Source organism: Alexandromys fortis, unplaced genomic scaffold, assembly GCF_014885135.2.
Source record: "Alexandromys fortis isolate MF-2015 unplaced genomic scaffold, M_Fortis_MF-2015_v1.1 scaffold_60, whole genome shotgun sequence".
NCBI classification, from domain to species: domain Eukaryota; kingdom Metazoa; phylum Chordata; class Mammalia; order Rodentia; family Cricetidae; genus Alexandromys; species Alexandromys fortis.
The window spans coordinates 10,041,243-10,060,600 of NW_026067946.1; the positions used below are offsets into that span (position 1 = coordinate 10,041,243).

Here is a 19,358-nt window from a genome sequence, read left to right on the forward strand (position 1 = left end):
TCACACATCTTTCATCTAACAGTCTCCCCCCACCCACCACTGGGTTCTGTTGAATGGTTGCTCCCTCCTCTGGCTTTCATTACTGTAGTTGTTTGTCTTTTCCTCTTTTCTCCCCCAGTCCCTTCTCCTTCCTCTGGCTGTCCCATTAATACTGAGAGGTCTTGAGGTTCTAGCTTTGACTTCTTTTTCTCAACTCCATCCTCTCTGAACGGTGAGTTGGTCACACACTGCTGTTAAGGTCAAGATTGTCAGCAAGCTGACTCTGCTCCTATATACCAGACTAGAACAGAATGACTGCAAGTGGTCCCAGGAATATCTGTCAAAGCCCCACACACTCTGAAGTTGAATGTACTTACCTGAAAATCTCCAGTTACTTTTATACCTTAGAACCAGAATCGAGACCATCTCCAGATGCATATGAAGACCCAGGTAGATTCTAGATTCTGTCATTGACACGCATATTAACCATGGCATGTTCTGAGTTCCTTGGACGTGCCATATTTCTCATCTTGAAACCTTTGCATGTGTTTTTCTCTATGTCTAGACAATTGCGGGTCATTTCCCCAGGGTTGTTTCTTTGAGGTTTAAGTGCCCACTGTCTATTTCTGCAGCAATTTCCCACTAATAACTATTGTAATAGTTTGGTGATTCCTTGTGTCCTTGTATATCTTGTGAACCATTTATCACAAATCTGACCTCGGGAATAGAAGATTTCTATTTTTCTTTCTGCTTTACTTCTGTGTGTTTTATTTTGTCTTATTTATTTGTTTATTGAGGCAGGCTCTCACTATGTAGACCAGGCTGGCCTTGAATTCAGATCTCTGCCTGCCTGTGTCATTGGCACCAGAACCAGCTGATCTCTTACTCTCGTACGAGCTCAGCCCTTGGCACCATGTTTGACATGCTCATTTAATCTGGACAAATGAAGGCACATGCATGCTGGAGTAAGGACAAGGTTTGTTCACTCAGCAGTGGTATCTGTTGTGCCTGGAAGTGTTGGGAAGCAGGCATCCTTTATTGTAGACACAGGGCCAGCAAGAATTCTCTCTGAATCAGGATCTCCCATTGGATTCAATTTGTTTTGGGTGTGGTGAATTCTCAAAACAACAGATATACCCAACTTAAAATATAAAATTATTCACAGGAATTTATTTAGTTCCTTTCTGCCCTGTTCAGTGAATAATTCAGAAATTACCGGTGGATAACATGTTGGTGTGAGTAAATCAGGCGGAGTAAGCACTTTTGAATTTTAAAGTCTGTTAGGTTTCAAAATATTACCAGATTGACCTCAGTCCCGCCCCTTTCTGTGCTTACATAACAGTCCCATATGCTGACAGAAGTTTCTGTTTGGAAACTCTCTGCCTGTTTTTCACCAGGACGATGCAATGTGTTGTCACAATGTGTGTTGTCTTATTGTCCTCATGTTTCATACTCAGCACAGGGATGAGCATGTGGGTAGGTAAAGGGAAGGATGTTGGAGGCTCCATAGGACCCTTACCAACCTCTTATTCCTGAGGCTGTGAAGATAGGGTCTCTCTGGAGCTGTGAGTTCCATGTTTCTTACTTACAGGGCTCAGAGAGCCGCTACAGTGTGAGCCCCACTCAGAGAGGTAAAGAGGCTTCCTCCCCTCAGTGGGCCACACTTGGCAACAACTCCACAGTTCTAGTCAAAATGCTAGGAAAGACCAGGAAGGAAAGGGGCAAAGCCGTCCTAGGCCAGATTTGCCTTCTTATTCTTAAAGGAAAGCCTCCTTAAGAGATGCTGACTGCTGGGGCCATACAGACCTGGGTGACCTGTGCTGCTACCTGATGCCATAGTGACACCCGAGCCAGAGCTGCAGCTGAGGACCACTGCAGCCAGGGTCTGTGTTGATGTCCATGGTTCCTGTTACCATCGGAAACCATGCCGAAGGTCCAGGCCATGTTAGTGTCTGAGGGCCGTGGGGTCATGCCGATCTAAGTGGCCTGCACTGCTACCTGGGGCAAGGGTGACATCCAGGCGCAGCTGCTGCCGAGGGTCATGTCTGGGTCCTTGGTCCAGCTGCAGCTGGGGTCTATGTTGATGACTATGTCCTGTGTCGCCTCAGGGATCCATAGAAACAGTGCATGATGAAATCGAAGGGCCATGCTGAGCTAGCCCTACCCTTTGCTGACCCTGAGAAAGCTGGCCCTGCCTCTTGAGGGCCTCTGCAGCAAGAGAACTGGCCCCTACCCTCACAGAACAGCTGCCCTTTCTCACTTGGAAGAGATGGTCCTACCCCTTACCACGGGCAAGGGAGAACTGACCTTGATGGCATGGATGTAGGGAGCTGGCTCTACCCCTCACCTCAGTGGCACAGCCCCAGTAGCCAGGATTGAGCAGCTTAGCTACCACCCAGGCTACAGCCAGGCCTTGGGTTGGCCTACCCTAAAATCTACCCCATCTAGGACCTGCTGGAGCTGAAGGGGCTCGTCCTGTGGACCAATACCTGGAGGATCTCTTTGATTCAGAACAGCCATGGGATATAGGAGAGGGATTTTGTTGAGGGGCCAGTGTACCAGAACCAGAGAACTTGAACCAGACCAACAACTCATTGGAATGAACATTTGCTAGTAAAGTTGACTGGACAAAAGGGTACGCTGTGTGTGACATACAGAGGCTCCCAATACCACCAGGATGAGTGAAGAGGTACTGGAGAGGCGGGAAAGATGGAGGAGCAAAGAGGGCTTTTTGTTTGTTTTGTTGTTGATTTTTTAAAAATTTTCTTTTGGGGGGGTACTTCAGTGCTGAGGGGAGGATATGTGGGGACTGGAAGGTGAGGGGAATTAGGGTACATGATGTGAAATTCCTAAAGAATCAATAAAGAAATTATGTTAAGTTAAAAAAAAAGAGAAACTATCTCATATCTGGATTTTAACTAATCAAGCAGCAGTGGAGGCAGGGGAATCAAGTTGATATATTTGTAACAAGAAATAGTTGTCTTTCTTTCAAGACCATATCTCCCCCATCCTCTTCTCTTCCCCCTCTCTCTCCCTAGCCCTCTTTCTTCTTCCTCATTCTCCCCTTCTCCCCTCCCCTCTCTGTCTCTCCTCTGCTCTCTCTTCTCCCCTCCCCTCTCTGTATGTGTGCATAACCCTTCTGAATACTGTGCTACGAGTGAACTGTTTACAGGGCCTGCTGTGATGCTGTCATGCTGAGCTCCTGTTTCCTTTTATTCTTACATTAATCCTGCTTCATTCCGGACCACTTTCCAGCCTCTGCATTGCTCTGTATTTTCTAGTATCTGATCACAAGAAGGTTTTTTTCCTCTTCCTACAAATCTCTTCTGTTCATCATTTACTAATCTCCATTTCCTCGGAGATTAATTCTATGTTACCTATTTGTCTTTCTCTGTCCCCTGCACTGTGTGTTCTGCGTCTGGAGCTCTTTGGCTAACTATGCAGATTCCCATATGAAAGTCAGGTAGCCCGTGGCTTTTTCCGCTGTGCTTATGAACTTCCTGGCCCTGCATGAGAAGAGGCGTTCCCGAGTAATGCAATTGAGGAAGCAGTGTGTGTCAAAGAGCTGGTTTTGCTTTAGGATGTGCCAAGATGAAGGCAACAGGCCAGGTCGAGGTTCCCACTGAAAAGGTACCAGATCCTCCTGGCAAACCACTTGTTCCCCATGGATTGAAAGTATCTAAATTCAGAGCAGACAGGGTGAGCAAGGAGGCCAAGCCATGCTATTGTTTTGGAGTTAGTCTGTCGGCCATCTTTCAGTCTCGACTCTTGCAGTATCAGATTGTCTCTAGATGGCCCGATGCTATGTTATGGTGTATTTTTCAGCAAGCTATCATTTCATTTATGAGAAGTTTTAGTGTATTTATATGTGGTGGCAGGTTAAGATGAGATGCTGTTTTGGTTCTTAATCTAGACACCCTAGGATATTACACTTTTGAGATGATGTTGTGGTTCTTAATCTAGATACCCTAGGATATTTTATTTAACTCATTTCTGAGAAAGCAATTTTCATAAAAATATATTAATAAAAATTTCAAAATATGGAAAAACCCATAGACAGAAATAATCTTTCTTCGCGCACACACAGGCTTTATGTTCTCCTGTCCCCTTCAGTAGACAATCACTGTTAGCCTTTTGCATGCTTTCAGAAAGACTTGTGCTGTGCACATCTGAGGAAAATCACTCTAGTCATATATTTAGCATGGCTCATGCTTGGCGTGCGACAAGATAGGGAAACCAGAGGCTGGGCACCTCGACAGCTGCAGCAGATCTACCTGAGGGGTGTGTGGCGGGAAGGAAGATTCAGGATACTTGTCTGAGGTGATTTTACTGCAAAGGTGTTGGCAAGATGTCAGGGCTGAACAGGGAATGGGCCTTGGGTTTCTGAAAAGAGAATAAGCCCCTATTAATGTTCTCAGTGGACATGGGGTGGGACTCTATGCCCATAGCCCACTGACCTCCCAGAGTCTGAATGCTTGGATTGTTTGTAAATCAAGGGAACCTTAGTAACTTGCCCCCTCAGCTCTGGTTCCTGTTCCTTCCCCTGAGGCCACCAGAGCGGTTGTGACACTTGTCCTTTGAAGCAGTCTCAGCGTTCACTGAACCGAGTTGGTCTGGCTTCCTCCAGCAGACTTCAAGCTCAGCACCCTGCAGGAGCCCATGGGCATAGTTGGTTGGCCACACCGTGTTTTTTTGTTGCCAACTTCAGTTGACAGTTTTTGAGATTGAGAATTCTGGGGCTGGAAAGATGGCTCAGTGGTTTAAAAGCCTTTGGTTGCTCTTCTGAAGGCCTCAAGTTTTAATCCTCAGCTTTGTTTTTAACTCCAGTTCCCCAGGGAACATAAGCCTTCTTACGGCTTTGGAAGGCACTGCACACATAGGGTACACAGACATGCAGGTGAAACACACACACACACAAACAATAGGTAATAAGTTAAAATTCCTCCAAAAAAGTGCTTAAAAATGAAACTGGATTCATGGCTTCTCTCAAGAAGTTAGAAAGTGTAGCAACATACCAGAGTGTTCCTAGCTATGTTCACAGACTCGGCCTGAGTAGCTGCTGTCTAGGTAGAAGGGACATATATTTTCCACATGGCCCAGATAATACCAGTGACCTTCAGCCTGCTCTCTTGGCTGGCTTAGTCACAACCAGACCAGTGTATTTTCTTTTGTATCCATCACTGTTGTGGTTTGAATATAAAATGTTCTCCATGGATTCCAACATTTCAACAGTTGATCCCCAGTTCTTGACATGTTGTATTTTTTTTATTATTCATTTTATTTTTTGAGACAGGATATCACTATATAGCCACAGCTGGTCTGGAATTCTCTGGCCTCAAACTCAGAGTTCCACCTGCCTCTGTCTCCCTATCACTGGGATTAAGGACCCTGACTTGTGGTGACACTAGTTTGGAAGGTTGTGGAACCTTTAGGAGGTGGAGCCTCAATGTAGTAAGTGGGTAATGGGGGGTGGACAGGCCACCTTGATGTGTAAGAGCCTCACAGGTGCTCCTGTCTCTCTCTACTTCCTGACTCTGGAAATGATGTGACCAGCCCTCGATGCTCCCACCACTAGCCCCTTCCTGTCCTGATGGACAGTAGCCCTTCTAAAACTGTGCACCAGAATAACCCTTCCTCCCGTGTCAGGTACCTGGTCTCAGCAGTGAATGAGAGAATTAACCAGCTCACAGACAGCAGCCACCTGTCGACGTTTCTCCTGGTTCCCCTTATGGGGCTATTCTGTCTCTAAGCACAAATGAAAATTATAGAGTGAACGAAAACTTGGATTTTCACAGCTGCCACCTCCTCTAAGCAATAGTAACTTTTTATGTTTAAGAAGAAAATAGCAGGCAACGCCGACTAGGAGTCGGGAAAACAGTATCTTTGAACTTGTCGAGAGAGTGTGAATTTTTCTGACTTTTGTGGTCAGCATACCAGCCAATCACAAACCTTGGAGCCACAGCAAGGATTTTTGAGTTCACACTGTGATCTGGGCAGAGGAATTTGTTCAGTCCCGAGAAACAGGTCTGGAGAGAAGCGGTTCTGAATGCCTTGGATAAATGCTCTGATGTGAAGAACGGCTATAAAGAAATCCTTTGTGCAGGGAACAGCTGGGGAGGGCACTGTCAATGGAGACAGTTTATTGGAACAATGTGCCAGGACACTTACCTGTTTGGGAGCCGCGTTTTTCTAAGACCATCCTCCTAAGTTCCTTTGTGGCTGTAGACTGAACTTGGACTGACCCCAGAATTTCCAGTCTTTGCAGCCTAGGAAGCAGAAGGATAGTGTTACCCGAGCTGGGAGCCCAGCCCGTTAGAAAAGGCCACATGTTTTTTTCCAGTGTTGGCCGCCTTCACCTTCAGTTGTGAGCCACTGACAGTTTGACCTGAATCCCCACACCGCTTACGCAAACAGTTCCGTGCATGTCTCAGGAAGTGTGTGACATAACTTTGTGACTGATGCTAAGATCCCAATAGCAAGAGCATAGGATCCTGGAGAAGGTCTAGAAACTTACGGAACTTTAAAGCATGTATGTGTGAAGGCGCCTGCCTTAGTGTATAAAGGAGCAGGCCTGGGGAGGCTGTGGGGTGCCACCTTGGGATGCTGCCTCAAGAAGTGGCGTCATCTGCCTTCCCACTGCAGGGGGCTTTCTGTGTTTTGTTTGGTCCTAAGTGAATCTGGTTTGTGATGGACATCTTTGAAGAGGAATAATTTGCACAGTGTAAACTAATGGGTTTCCGGTCCACTCATCAGCTTACTCAGCCTTTCTGAGTTCACCGAGAGAGAAGGTGGCATCTAATCAACCATTTAGATCAGAGCAAAGGTGTTTGGGTGGGTGGGTGAGGTTAGGTTTAGAAACTGCAGCTCCTGTACCAAGAACCAGAGAACACGGTCCTCTCCTCAAATGAAAATCTACTGTTAGTGTAGAGGGGAAAAGGCTTTGCTATACAGGGCAAATGCACTGGACAAACCAGACCTAACCTATGGCATCTTTTTGCTCTGTGTATGCGCGCGCGCGCGCGCGTGTGTGTGTGTGTGTGTGTGTGTGTGTGTGTGTATGTGTGTGTGTGTGTGTGTGATTTATAAGTTCAACCAGGGTCCAAAACAAGAAAGTATCAGAAGCAGCCAGATAATTCCTTACACTTTCTTCTTGTATCTACTTTGTCTAGATCTAAAGTATGCTTTTATATTTTTGTTTTTAACCAGGCACGAGGACATGATAATTCAAGGTCAAAACTGAACGGAGGAGCACCCACTTCCTCCAAGGTCTACTTACCCCCTCCATTGTGTTCACACACTTTGATTCCTTAGGCATTTACTGCTACTGAGCTGTGAAGCTCCCTCTTGCCTTTTTCTTTTGCTCTCACTTTTTCTCTTAGCCTTCCCTTGAGCCTTTCCTTTTTTAGGTAAGCCCTTCCAGGCTTCTTCTGAGCCTCTGGTTTTGGATGGTGTGTATGAGGCTGAGTTCATGACTCTTTGGGGGTCTCACTCATACTTGGGTCTGGCGCTTAGTCCGGAGTAACACTCCACGCTCTTCTTTGCAGGGCTTTAGCTCAATATCCAGTCTCAGCCTGCGAGACACATGTTCCTAGCTGACAACACTGTATCTCTCTAGGGCATCCCTTGCGTGTGCTCTTCCTTCCTGCTTACCAGCCTGCTTCTGGACACACCAGTCTTCACTTCCTTTCCCCAGAGCCAAGTCTTCCAGCCTCTTTGGGGCACTTTTGAGCCCTCCTTAAGGTGCTGCTTTTTATTCCCCCCATGACTTTTCTGCCTCCTAAAACGTCTGACTAAGGACTTAGCCACCAGTAGACAGCTGAGTGGCTGCTTGGAATTAGCTTGGCAATGAAAGCATTGCCCTTGCTCTTTCTTCACTGCCTCCTATTCTGAGTTCACTTTGTCTGTTTGTTGAGTGTGTCACGAGGCATTTCAGCAACCATTTTTGTATACCTTGCACTCCCATCTCCTCCTGCAGTTTACCAAGGTGATTTTCATCTGCCAACAGCCTCCCAGATTTAGAGAACCCTTGCTGATGGCTCCCTTTTCAGGATGCTGTATGAGCACTATTTTGATTATGGCCCTGCCTATATAGGATTGCCACTGCAGCTCTATATTCACCAGGAGTTGTCAGGCGCTCCGGGGCAGGGAGTGCGTCCCGACAGTAGAGTTTTCCAGTGCCCAACACCTTCTTTTTACACACTGTTGAAGAGAAAAGTAGAAAGAAAGGGCTCTGTATTAGACGGCACATATGAGGACCTGGTGAAGAAAGCCTCTAAAAGTCACAGGGAACGTCACCAAGTTTCCTCTTCCTCCTCCTCCTCTGCCTCAGCTTTTGTGTATCTCAGTGACCTACAAGGTCCCTGAGGACTTGGGGGCCCTGCAGTTCGGCCTCTGCCTTCCCATTTAGAGGATGAGGCAGCGAGAGGTCTACAGAGCACCCTGGAACTTAATGAACGTACCCCAGAACTCACAAGCTGTAGCAGGAGGGTGTTTTCCCAGCCGTACCCACGGGAGTGATGAGACCGCTTTACAGAATGAATGAAAAGCTGGCAACTGGAGCCCACAGGCGACATCCCTCCTTAGGATTCATCTGCTTGGCTCACAGCCTCGGCCTGCATCTGTAGAGCCGCCTCCTTTGCACTTTTCTAGATGCCTGACTGAGCCACTTACCAGAGGGTTTCTGGGCTTTCCTGATCTCCCTCAAGTCACGTTCATCCCATCCCATCCCCAAACACANCTCTCTCTCTCTCTCTCTCTCTCTCTCTCTCTCTCTCTCTCTCTCTCTCTCTCTCGTCTGGAAACTATTGCTGAATTCCCTAAGTGCTCACAAAATCCCATCACTTCCCCTTCTCTACTGAGCAGGGCCAGAGCTTCGCTTTACATCATCCCTTTCCTTCTCATCAAGAAGAGACTTCACTTCTCATGAGAGCTTGCTTTTGGAAGAATGTGCTTTTCAATTTACCCATTAAAATAATATGCCAGCGGGTGAGGGTTTGTTTGCAGCAAGTCTGTGTTCTCTGGACCCAGCATGTGACATTCCATTTTAGGAGTCTTAAAGCTCCTAGGATCTTGGTTTGCTGACAGTCTGGAAATTCTGGCTAAATGTCATTTTCTTTGCATTGTTTATCGAATGTTCTGCCAGTAAACCATCTTCTATTATTAAATTGAAATTTCTGTCTTTTCGACCAAGACTTGGTTCTCTTTTGTTCGGTATCTTTCCTCTGGGAAATGCATGCGACCAGGATCTTATCTCAAAAAGCCTTTTAAACAAGATCTTTCCAAATCTCTGAAGTAACTCCTGTCCTCCTTGGCCTCTGTCACATGAAGCCCAGACATCTAGACATTTTCTGATCCCATTAGACGCTGATTACACTGTTGGCCCCTTATTCCTGGTGACCCCCCCCCCCATTTCCAAGTGACAGTGGCTGTGATTGAATGGGTTTAAATTGCCTCTGTAGGAATTCTTTGTGACTTAAATCCCTTTGGATTTTCCTTTATGTTGGGGGAGAGGCAGACATAAGGGAGGAAATACAAGGCTGGGGTTTTGTGAGGCATTTGTTCCTATAACCTAGAGAAACTGCATAGTCCTGGACAGGCTGCTGAGCAAGAGCATAGCTTCCCAGCCCCTCACTAGGATTCCAAATCTCCCATCACCTGGTGGAACTTTTCTTGTTGCCTCTACACCCTTGATTATTGCAAACAGATTGCTGCCGGGGCTCAACCCTAACCCCATCACACTTTGGGTCTGACCAGTTGGATTGCTGATATCTTTTGGAGATTAAAGTATTCAGATGGGTAACAATACTGTAGATGACTGGGAGAAAGCAAAGATGAGGCTTCTTTGGTTTGCTCCTCAAGGGTGGGGTTGGGTTGAGCCTCCCCTGGGATGGGGGTACTACTTTATATGAGGATTGAAGAAGAACGAGCTATGCAGAGTGTTTTCTTTAGGTTTGGGTGTGTATTTTAGACTTACATTGACTTTTCAATTTTAGTTTGTTTGTATTTGTGGCCAGCATTTGGTGGGCATAGAACAATAACAGAGCCGGGGTTTTCTGACAGATTTAATGTTTTAGTGATTGTCTTTCAAGTGTATTTGAGTGTGTGTCTCTGCTGATGGGAATCTAGAGGTGCAGAGTTTGTGGAGGGTACCGGAGGACAACGTGGCTGTCCTAACCTTAGGGATCTTCTTAATGTTAGCTGTCTTTACTTCCAGCATCCATGGGGAGATGTCGGCAGCCCAGCTGAGTAAAATCTCTTCTCTATGAGGAGAGGAAAAGTGAATTCACGCTAGTTGTGTTTCCTTTTAGAGTCTGACATTTTCTCTCGCAGACTACATAAATTCTCAGTCACAAGAGATATTCCGAGTAACCAAATGTCATATTTAGAAATGTTATTTAAAGGTTTTCTTTTTAAGCTGGGACTTCTGAAGTTTCGAGACATATAAGTTGAACTTCACAGCACATGCTAAACACATTCTTGTTCTAATTCCAGAGATTCGTATCAAGTATTATATAATCCAGAGTATTTCCTTCAGTTGTTCAAAGGGAAACAACAGAAAGACCAAAACAGATTGTATTTATTCCTGCTGGCTTTAGTGTGTAGGTCTATGAGTAAATTATACTCAACTATTTAGAATATATGTACGTGTGTGTATTTCTTGAAAGTGTAGATGACCGCCCCATGTTTCACATGTATTACTAATTAAGACCAGCCTTGTATTTCCATTACATAGTTGTTTGAGGGTGAGAAAAGCATGTTCCCACTAAGAAATTAATTTACTAGGTAAGCCATATCTATTAGAACCAATCATTTAGATTTAGATAAGTTGAGCATTTCCATATGTTCTTTCCAGTGCAATACTTAATCACGCATTTGCAAGCTGTTTCTGCCTGTACTGGAGAAGCAACCCTGGCACTGGGTGCCGTTGCCAGGTAGGTGTTGACTTGCAGTGGATTCTGATCACTGCACGGCACCATGGACAAAGTCCCCAGCACACCAGCTGGGAGCTGGGTGGATGGGAGAAACAGAAAAGCTCCAGTTAAAGCCGAAGCCAGCAAGAGTGGAACAACGTGTCAAAGGTTGTCATGCATGTTGGGGGATCAGTCCCAGAAAAGGGTAATAAACAGGGAAAAGAAAAAGGCATTAGGTGTAGTTTATCAGGGGAAACTTTCATTTTCCAGTTACTCGATTTGTTTTCTTTCCTGTGGGAGGAATTTGTGGGTATGGTATTGAGTCGTTTCCTTCCACCTAAAGCACCAGGCTACAGGTGGGCTTGGGAGCCGAGCTTCTAGCCATTCCACATCCACACAGTAACGGGGGATGTTTTCTGCTTTCAAGTGTTCTCAAATATCCCTCTCTGAAGGTGTCTGCTCTCTTAGGCACTGAGGGCAACAACAGTTTGGAGGGGGAAAAGAGCCACAGGTCCTGTTGTGGTTGGGATATGTTGTTCCTAAGGGTAAGCTGTTAAGATTTCATCCCCAGTGTGTCGGGGTCACGATGGGATGGACCTTTAAGATGTCGGCGCTGGTGGGGCTTGAAGAGCATGGCCTTCGATGATATGAAGGTAGTCCTCACAGGACCTTGGGTTAGTTTCCAGGAGAAGGTCATTACACAGAGAAAGGCTGACCGTTCTGGAGCCGCCAGAGAGCTCTCTCTGGCACTGTGCTGACCCCCCTCTCACGCATTCCTGCTGTTAAGGTGTCATCACCATGACATCGGCACTGACTTGGTTGCATGCTTTGAACCTGCAGAACCAGAAGTTAAATAAGCCTTTTAGAAATGATTATCTAGCTTCAGGTATTTTGTTTTAGTAACAGAAAACCAACTGATAAAAGCATTGTGATTCAGAGTTCATATTTTGTCTAATGCGTCCCATCCCACCCCAATTCAAAGCTTCCGGTGTCTATGGTTTTCAAACTCACTGTGTCCGTGCTTCTCTGGGATTTAGGGAAGGTGGTCACCTTGATAGGATGATATTCTTTTGTTGTTGTTGTTGTTTATTTTATTTATTTATTTATTTATTTATTTATTTATTTATTTATTGAGACAGGATTTTTGTAGTTTTGGAGTCTGTCCTGGAACTTGCTCTGTACACCAGGTTGGCCTCAAACTCAGAGATCCACCTGGCTCTGCCTCCTGAGTGCTGGAATTAAAGGTGTGTGCCACCACTGTCCGGCAAGGATGATACTCTTAATGAATGTCAAGAATTAAAAGAGAGACCAGGAACCTCGGTGTCTTTTTCTCACTAAATGTCAATTTCCCCTTGTCCCTCTATGTTGGGACACACAATCTCTATAATATGAACTCTTTGTGCTTCTGTGAGATCAGGTTGTTTTTCTTGGTTTCTCCTCTGCAGTTCTTTGTCAGAATTGAATACGTTAGACCAAGAATCATTGTGTCTACTTTATCTTTCCAAAACTTCTTGAAATAAGTACTTAACTGTCTTTCCCCCCATTCTCTTGCTCTTACCTATTCCTGCCACCCTGCCACTCTTGGAAAGGGGAAGTGGTTATGTGGTCAACCTGCCATGTTTAGTCATAGCCCAGTATTTCACACTCAGGAAAAAGACAACAAGTACTTGGGTTTTCCTACAGTATTTTCTATAATGGAAATCCTGTTATTGCTATGCCAGAAAAGCATTTCTAAATAATTTCTGAACAATACATAGATCAACAAAGTAGAGCACACCCCCAAAAAGAGGCAGAGTGGTGTTCTGGAGGAGCAGTGCAGTAGGGTAGAACAAGGGTGTCCTGTTACCTAACCCCCATGCTCTGAGTCAAATTAACCCCCCTCAAGACCCAATGTCTTATTCTGTGAGTTGGAATCAGTCTGTCTTCTTTCTCCTTCCCTCCATCCTTCTCTCTCTCTCTCTCTCTCTCTCTCTCTCTCTCTCTCTCTCTCCCCCCCTCTCTCTCTCTCCTTTCTCTGTTGAACCTTAAAAGAAGAAATGATTATTATGTAGTCAATTCTGCTACCAAATTTAGTCACAGACCAGTAGGTTCTTCTTGGGTTTATATTCTGTGGTTATTGCTGCACACAACTGAAGGACGACAGCTTGTGTAAAATCTGCATATGTATCGCTCCAGAGTCTTGAGTCTGGACCTGGACATTTTCAGTCCTGTAGAAGAGGCGTTTTTACCACATTTGTGGAACAGAACATGGTGTGCACTCGGTTGTCAGCCCTCTGGCCATGAAGCTTTGGTTCTGGGCTTGCGTTCTAGTCAATTCTCGTGTTTTATATACTTTTCTCCAGTAATTAGTGTGAAGTCAGTGAATTAAGGTGTCCAGATCTCTGTCAGACAGAGTTTGGAAGCCTAGCAATTCTTGGCACTCGTCCCTGGAGGAAAGGGAATTGTGATGTCTGTGTGCTATCCGTCAAACCATCCTCATTGCAGGTAGTCCCACTGATCTAACAAGTAAAACTAGAGGGCATGTGTTGTTTGGTGTGACTAAACTGTATAAATGAGAGAGCAGAAATGATGGCCATTGTGATATGTACATCCCGTTGACTTGAGAAGTCTGGACTAGTTCAGCCCTCACGCATAGCCTTATATACAAATTCCACACCCCTCATAGGATGCTCTGTCTAATACAGGGTGAGTCCTGTTAGTTGAAGGTTTAGAAACATTCTTCAAAGAAGTTTTCAAAACAAACAAGGAGGTCAGCCTGTAGAAGTCTAGGGGTGATCTTCATGGACTGTGTATAGTATTGAAGGCCGCCTTGTTCTCTTTTTCTATGTTATTCCCATTAAGTTCTCAATGCCAAACCACTCAGTGTCCTGGGGAGTAGGGGGATTGTGACTGTCTTGAGAGGCAGGAAACATCAGTCATTAGAAAGATGGAGCAGACTAATTACCAGAAGGAACATAGGAGCATTCTGCCACCTGTGTTGTGACCAAGTGAAGATTCAACTTAGTGACTGAGAGATGTGGAAACTTGAAAAGTAGGCAGGAAGGGGCCTTGGAGGGGTAATATGTAAGTGACCAGGTGAGATTTGTCTGGAGTCTCAACCTGCGCTCCACATAGAGAACCAGTCATCCACAACCGCATTGGAGCTCAGGAACCAGGCGTGATCAGAGCTGGCAGGACCCGGCTGGACATTGTCTTCCCAGATCCTTGGATTCCACCAGAGAGAACTTGCCTGTTGGCCGTGGGAAATGTGAGCATGACAAATGAATCCACCGACCGTGCTGACTGAGCACCTCAGGCTTAGCGTCCATCTCCACCAGCCGTTTTCCTGAGGCGTTTGCCACAGATGTGTTACGTTTTCATGTATCAGACTGTAAGTCCCATCAGGGCTTTATTACCCAGGTACCCTTATAGTCATGACCGAGTCCACATCCTGCGTCCAGAGCTCATGGTCCCACGAATCCAGGTGCTGGTGCAGGCAGGTCTGTAAGTCGGGGATCTTGAACTGAGGACGCCTATGAAGAAGAGAACGTCCATTGTATTCCCCAGACAAGAGGGGCTATAGCACAGGACTCTGAAGTTTTCCCTTTGCTATCTGGGGGTTCCGCAACTCCCCCTACCCAGCTGGCCTCTGAAATGCCTCATAGTCTTCACAGCAGTCCTGTAACAGACTTTTTCCTGGGGCTACAAAACACATTTTTATAAAAATCTCTTATTTTTTTTTTACATTAGTTATAAACTGATTGGTCCATTAGCTTACATTAGCCCATAATTGTTGTCTGAGTTAGCCACGTGGCTAGGTACCTTTTTCGGCAAGGCAGTGACATCTTGCTTCCTCTGCTGCTGGGTCACGATTGCAGACTGAGCTTTCCTATTCCCAGAATTCTCATGTTCTCATCACCTTGCCTCTACTTCCTGTCTCTTGTTCTTAACATAGAAACAAATAATGCTGGTGTTGCTGCTTAAGCTAATAGTCTATGAGTGGAGCATCTTGGTTAAAAACAAAAATTAAAGACCCAGACGTAGGAGCATGCCTGTAATCCCAGCCTTTGGGAGGTAGAAGGGGGATCATGAGCTGGAGGCCAGCCTGGGCTCCATAGCAAGACTGTTTGCAGCGATAAAGAAACTCTCACCTTGCTCTGATTTATAAATATTAATATGTTGTATCGATGTTGCTTATCCTATAAGACAGAACCAAACTAGATGGTAAAGGGCAAGACGAGAAAGGAACAGGTAGACACGTAGTCATTTACACTTCCACAAAGGAGTACGATGACCTCAGCTCCGAAACACTTGGTTTAAATTGCTTGGATGTTACTGAGTAAATTGGAAACATTCCTCTCCCTCATGCTATTTCCTCAGAGAGTGTTTTAAGTTCTAAACAAACGTTTCACAAACATGTAGAAATAGACCATTGTAACATGGCAGCCATTGGCCTTCGTCCTCCACGCCCGGTCACCATGAGGCTGGGACCAAGGCCTTGCGCATGCCAAGATGAGGTTGCCTGCTCCCTGCTTGCAGCTCCGCACTGGAAACACAGCATCCAGGTTGGCTCTTTGGCTCCACTTAGAACTCGGTGTTAATAAGTGGCTATGAAAATTTAAAACAAACAATGGCAAAATCATGAGGCAGCTTCGTGAGCAATATTTTTTGCTTTTTTTTTTTTTTTGATGGGGGCAGGTGGTTCAAGACAGGGACTTGTATAACTACGGCCGTCCTAGAATTTATTATCTAGACCAGGTTGGCCTCAGAGATCTGCCTGCCTCTGCCTCCAGAGTGCTGGGATTTTAAAGGCGTGTGCTTCATGCCTGGCCCCAAGACTTGCTTTAAGGTTCTGCAGGTTTTATTTATTTAGCAGCTTTCCTAGAATTTTTTGAAGTATGAAGATGGCTTCTCATGATATATGTTTAATTGCTGAATAGGAAATAGGGACAAAGACTGGAGGGAAATATGCAAAAATGCTAAGAATCTTGTAAGTGGCTTTTCGCTGCTTAATGGTTTTTCAATGATGGAAGCAGAATTAAATTTTCCACAAACCGTGCTGTCATCCAAAAAGGGAAAAGAAAGAAAAAGAGAAAAAGAAGAAAAATGTGTCTTTAGACGGCAAGAGGCATTGAAACCTAAGCTGGCATTTTACTCTATATTTTGTTCTTAATTACCAGGTGCCTGTGACCCAACTTCCTAAACCACACAGCACCTGTTTTCCGAGTTTGTGAGGCTGAGTGTGCTATCCTGGTGGCTGCTGTCACACAGGACTGAATTCTGTCTTTCAGTGTGTATGTGAAGGTTCTGTGTGCACTAGCATGCTTCAGCGTGTGTGTGGAGGTCAGAGCCAACTTTATCTGTCAGTGTGTACGTGAGGTTACGCGTGTGCTAGCATGCTTCATTGTGCACATGGAGGTCAGAGCCAACTTTGTCAGAGTGTCAGCTGTGATTCTGAGCGAAGGGATGGCCCCCTGAGTGGTCTGATTTCAAAGGGCAAGTGGCAAAAGTCGTTTTACCATGTCGTCTCTCTGGAGGAGCAGTCAGACCCAGCAGCCGTGAAGACAAGCTTCTGCAGGCTCTGCATCTCCTCATGTATTCCCATCATGCAAAGGGCGAATGAGTAGCGAGGGAGACACCAGTGTGCTGTGCTGTTGGAGGACACCCACCTTCGCCAGCTAATTTACCCTTCCTCCTTTGGTACCTATAGGCACTACTGAATATTTGAAGTTTTCAAGAGCTAAATTCCATTCAAGTATATACCGCTCATTCGCTTTTAGATGTTCCTATTACTTCAGCTGAAGAAACTAAGTCCCTTGCATGGCCAAGTCAGATTTAATTCTCAAGTAAAACGATAGCCCTCCATGTGTTTGGTTATTGGAATCTAAGTAACAGGGAGGCAGGTAATTCATTTAGAGACGGATGCTTCTTTGATTTATTGCCTCATGTACCTTTTAAAAGAACCCACGAAATGGATGGGAGGATGAGGAGAGCACGGGTTGTTCTCTGGGTTGGTTTCCTTTTTCAGTGGAGTCCATTTTTGCTTCGAATGTTATATGGCGCCTTTTACAGTGGGAGGAGACTCATCTGCTCCTGAACATTCCAGAAGTGTGGAACAGAGCCTAGGAGCAGGACAGGAGTTAAGGTGGAGTTTTTTAGGAAGCTCCCAGAAGACAGGTCACCCCCGGAGCCTCTGGCATCCAGCCCAGTACAGTGTAACTGCACCAACCTTGGCTCTGCCTTTTCTCACGGGGAATTTCCGTCGTCTTCATGTATCTTCAGTCAGTCAACGTCGTTCATCGTTTGCTGTAGACCTGCAGCTCCATTTAGTGCCTGGTGTTTTCTTGGAGTCTGCATATCCCGGAATCCACGCACAAGTACCTTGTTATGAACAAGGCTGGGTGCGGCCTCGTGTTTCCTTGAGGAAATGGGCAGGAAGAAAGAGTCCCGTTTTAACTCAGCTTGTTTTCTATATTTAATACCTGCACTCTATGGCATGGCTTTCTGGTGTGCTCTTCTACTGGAAGTTGAAAACTCGGAGGAGCTTGGCTGTGTCAGAGGCCTATCTAGGGGACGCTGTCTTGGCGCCTTAACATGTCCTTCAACTCTGATCTGATGCAGACTTGCTCCATCCAGGAGCATTTTGCAAAGGAAGGCACGGTAAGCTGGATCTTTCGCTGCTGTAGCAGTACCGCACGGACCTCCGCCTTCTCCGCTGGACGGCAGCATTTGATGTCATTCAAATGTATTCTTGGGAGATTTCAGACTTAGCAATGCAAGGCAGTGTGGAGGATTCATTCCAAAGCAAAGCTACTGTGGTCAAAGTAGAGCTTTATTTAGAGGTTTTCTGTTTGTTTTATTTGTCATTTTTGTTTGTTTCCACTGGGACAGTGTATTGTATAGTACAGTTTGAGTATCTTGTGTCCTTAAAGGAACAATTAAACCATTTAGGTATCTCTTAAGTGTGCGAGTACATGTGCAGACCTGTGTATGCACGTGTGTGTATGTATACATGTCTCTCATTTTTCTGGAGCCTCTGCCGATTGGGCTGGGCTATCTGGCCACAGAGTCCATGGATCTGCCTGTCTCTGCCTCCCAAATGTGTAACACGATGCCTGGGATGGCAAGCACTTTATTCTAGTCCCCATATGTTATTTTTTCTGAACTATCACAAAATTTCTGAAAGTGGAGAAGTACCATTACATTCAGTGAGTCAAATATTTAGCTCCAGATTCTTTCCAGTGCCAATTAGAATGACGTTTAGTTATAACTGTATTAATGACAAATGGTTCAGAATATCACCCCCCACACACACCCACACCCACAAACTCACAGTGCCGGAGAGTGGTCTGTGTCTCCTCACCTCTCTCTCCCCATCTGTAGCAGGTTTCTAAACGAGGCCTCACGCCTAGTAAAGCAAACATACCGACCTCACCAAGCGCCATCCCTAGCCTGAGAATTTACTTACTATCTTGCATGTACATTTAGGTTTCCTCTCCCCATCCTGTGAATTCTTTCCTGTTTCACAGCAGCGGGTGTTTAGATGAGGAGAATTGGTTCTGACTTTCAGAGCCCTGCTAGGCCATCTCTGAGAGTAACAGAATTTTACGATGGTTAAAATTGGACTTGTAATCTAGGGATTTGGAGCAGCCAAATATAACATAGATGATTGGGGATGGATTTGGCACTAATTTTCAAATAAATATCAATTCAAAAATACATGTGACTTTCCATCCAAAAGTAGCAGACCCTGCTTCTGATATCAGTCTGGAAGGAGACAGGAGACTGAAAGAGGAAAGGAAGGTGAAAGGCTAGCTGGCATCTTCTCAACTTAGATGTCACAGAGAAATGTCCATTTAGTTCCTCGCATCCGTTCCTGGGTTCTCCCTTAGGATGATTTAGAACTTAAAACAGGATTTCAGAGGATCTGACAATGATGGAGAGAGATGGCCATTGTTTTCACACTGTGACAGAAGCAGGTAGCATGATGGTCTTAGTCTTCTCTTCGCAATGCTCAGTGCATCCTCACGCCTCTCGCCTAAGAGAGACACTTGAGGGCATTGTGGGTGTATGGCTAGTACGTATCTCAGTAGTTTCCCCCAATGTGGATGTCTTCAGCCTTCGCTCCTCATACAGTGTTACATGTATGTACCAACCAGTTCAACTTACCAGGTCCCCAAATAATGTGTTTCAAAGAAGCCTGTTTGCTCTGCTCTGCTGCTCTCCATAAAGCAGAGGAATCAAGACCACTCATTTCTCCCCTCCAAGTCAAACCCTACCCAGAAATATTACAGATACTTTTCATAAAATCAGTGTTTAGGCCAATCAATAACAGTACATAAGCTTTCTAGTCCCTGTCTTGTACGGACTGTTAAAAGCAGAAAGCCACTATGAATCCAGTCACTGTTTAGAGTGAGGGTTGTTTCACATAGAGCATATACAGCATGCTGTTTGACAGCCTTTTACAAACTAATCATGACTTTTTTTTTT

The 19,358-nt window shown here is 45.3% G+C and overlaps 1 protein-coding gene across 5 annotated transcripts in view; it reads left to right on the forward strand.

Annotated features, from left to right (window-relative positions):
* Positions 1-19,358, forward strand: part of Mcc (MCC regulator of WNT signaling pathway) — a 379,948-nt gene that overhangs the window by 196,559 nt on the left and 164,031 nt on the right. The window contains exon 1 of one of the 5 annotated variants that reach the window (XM_050149265.1): positions 10,939-11,094. The exons of 3 other annotated variants lie outside the window; for them this stretch is intronic. In XM_050149265.1, the coding sequence (XP_050005222.1) occupies positions 10,954-11,094 (141 nt within the window). In that variant the 5' untranslated portion in view covers positions 10,939-10,953. Of the gene's footprint in view, positions 1-10,938; positions 11,095-17,447; positions 17,529-19,358 lie in introns of those variants that run through there. One more of the 5 variants, XM_050149267.1, reaches the window with a different exon arrangement.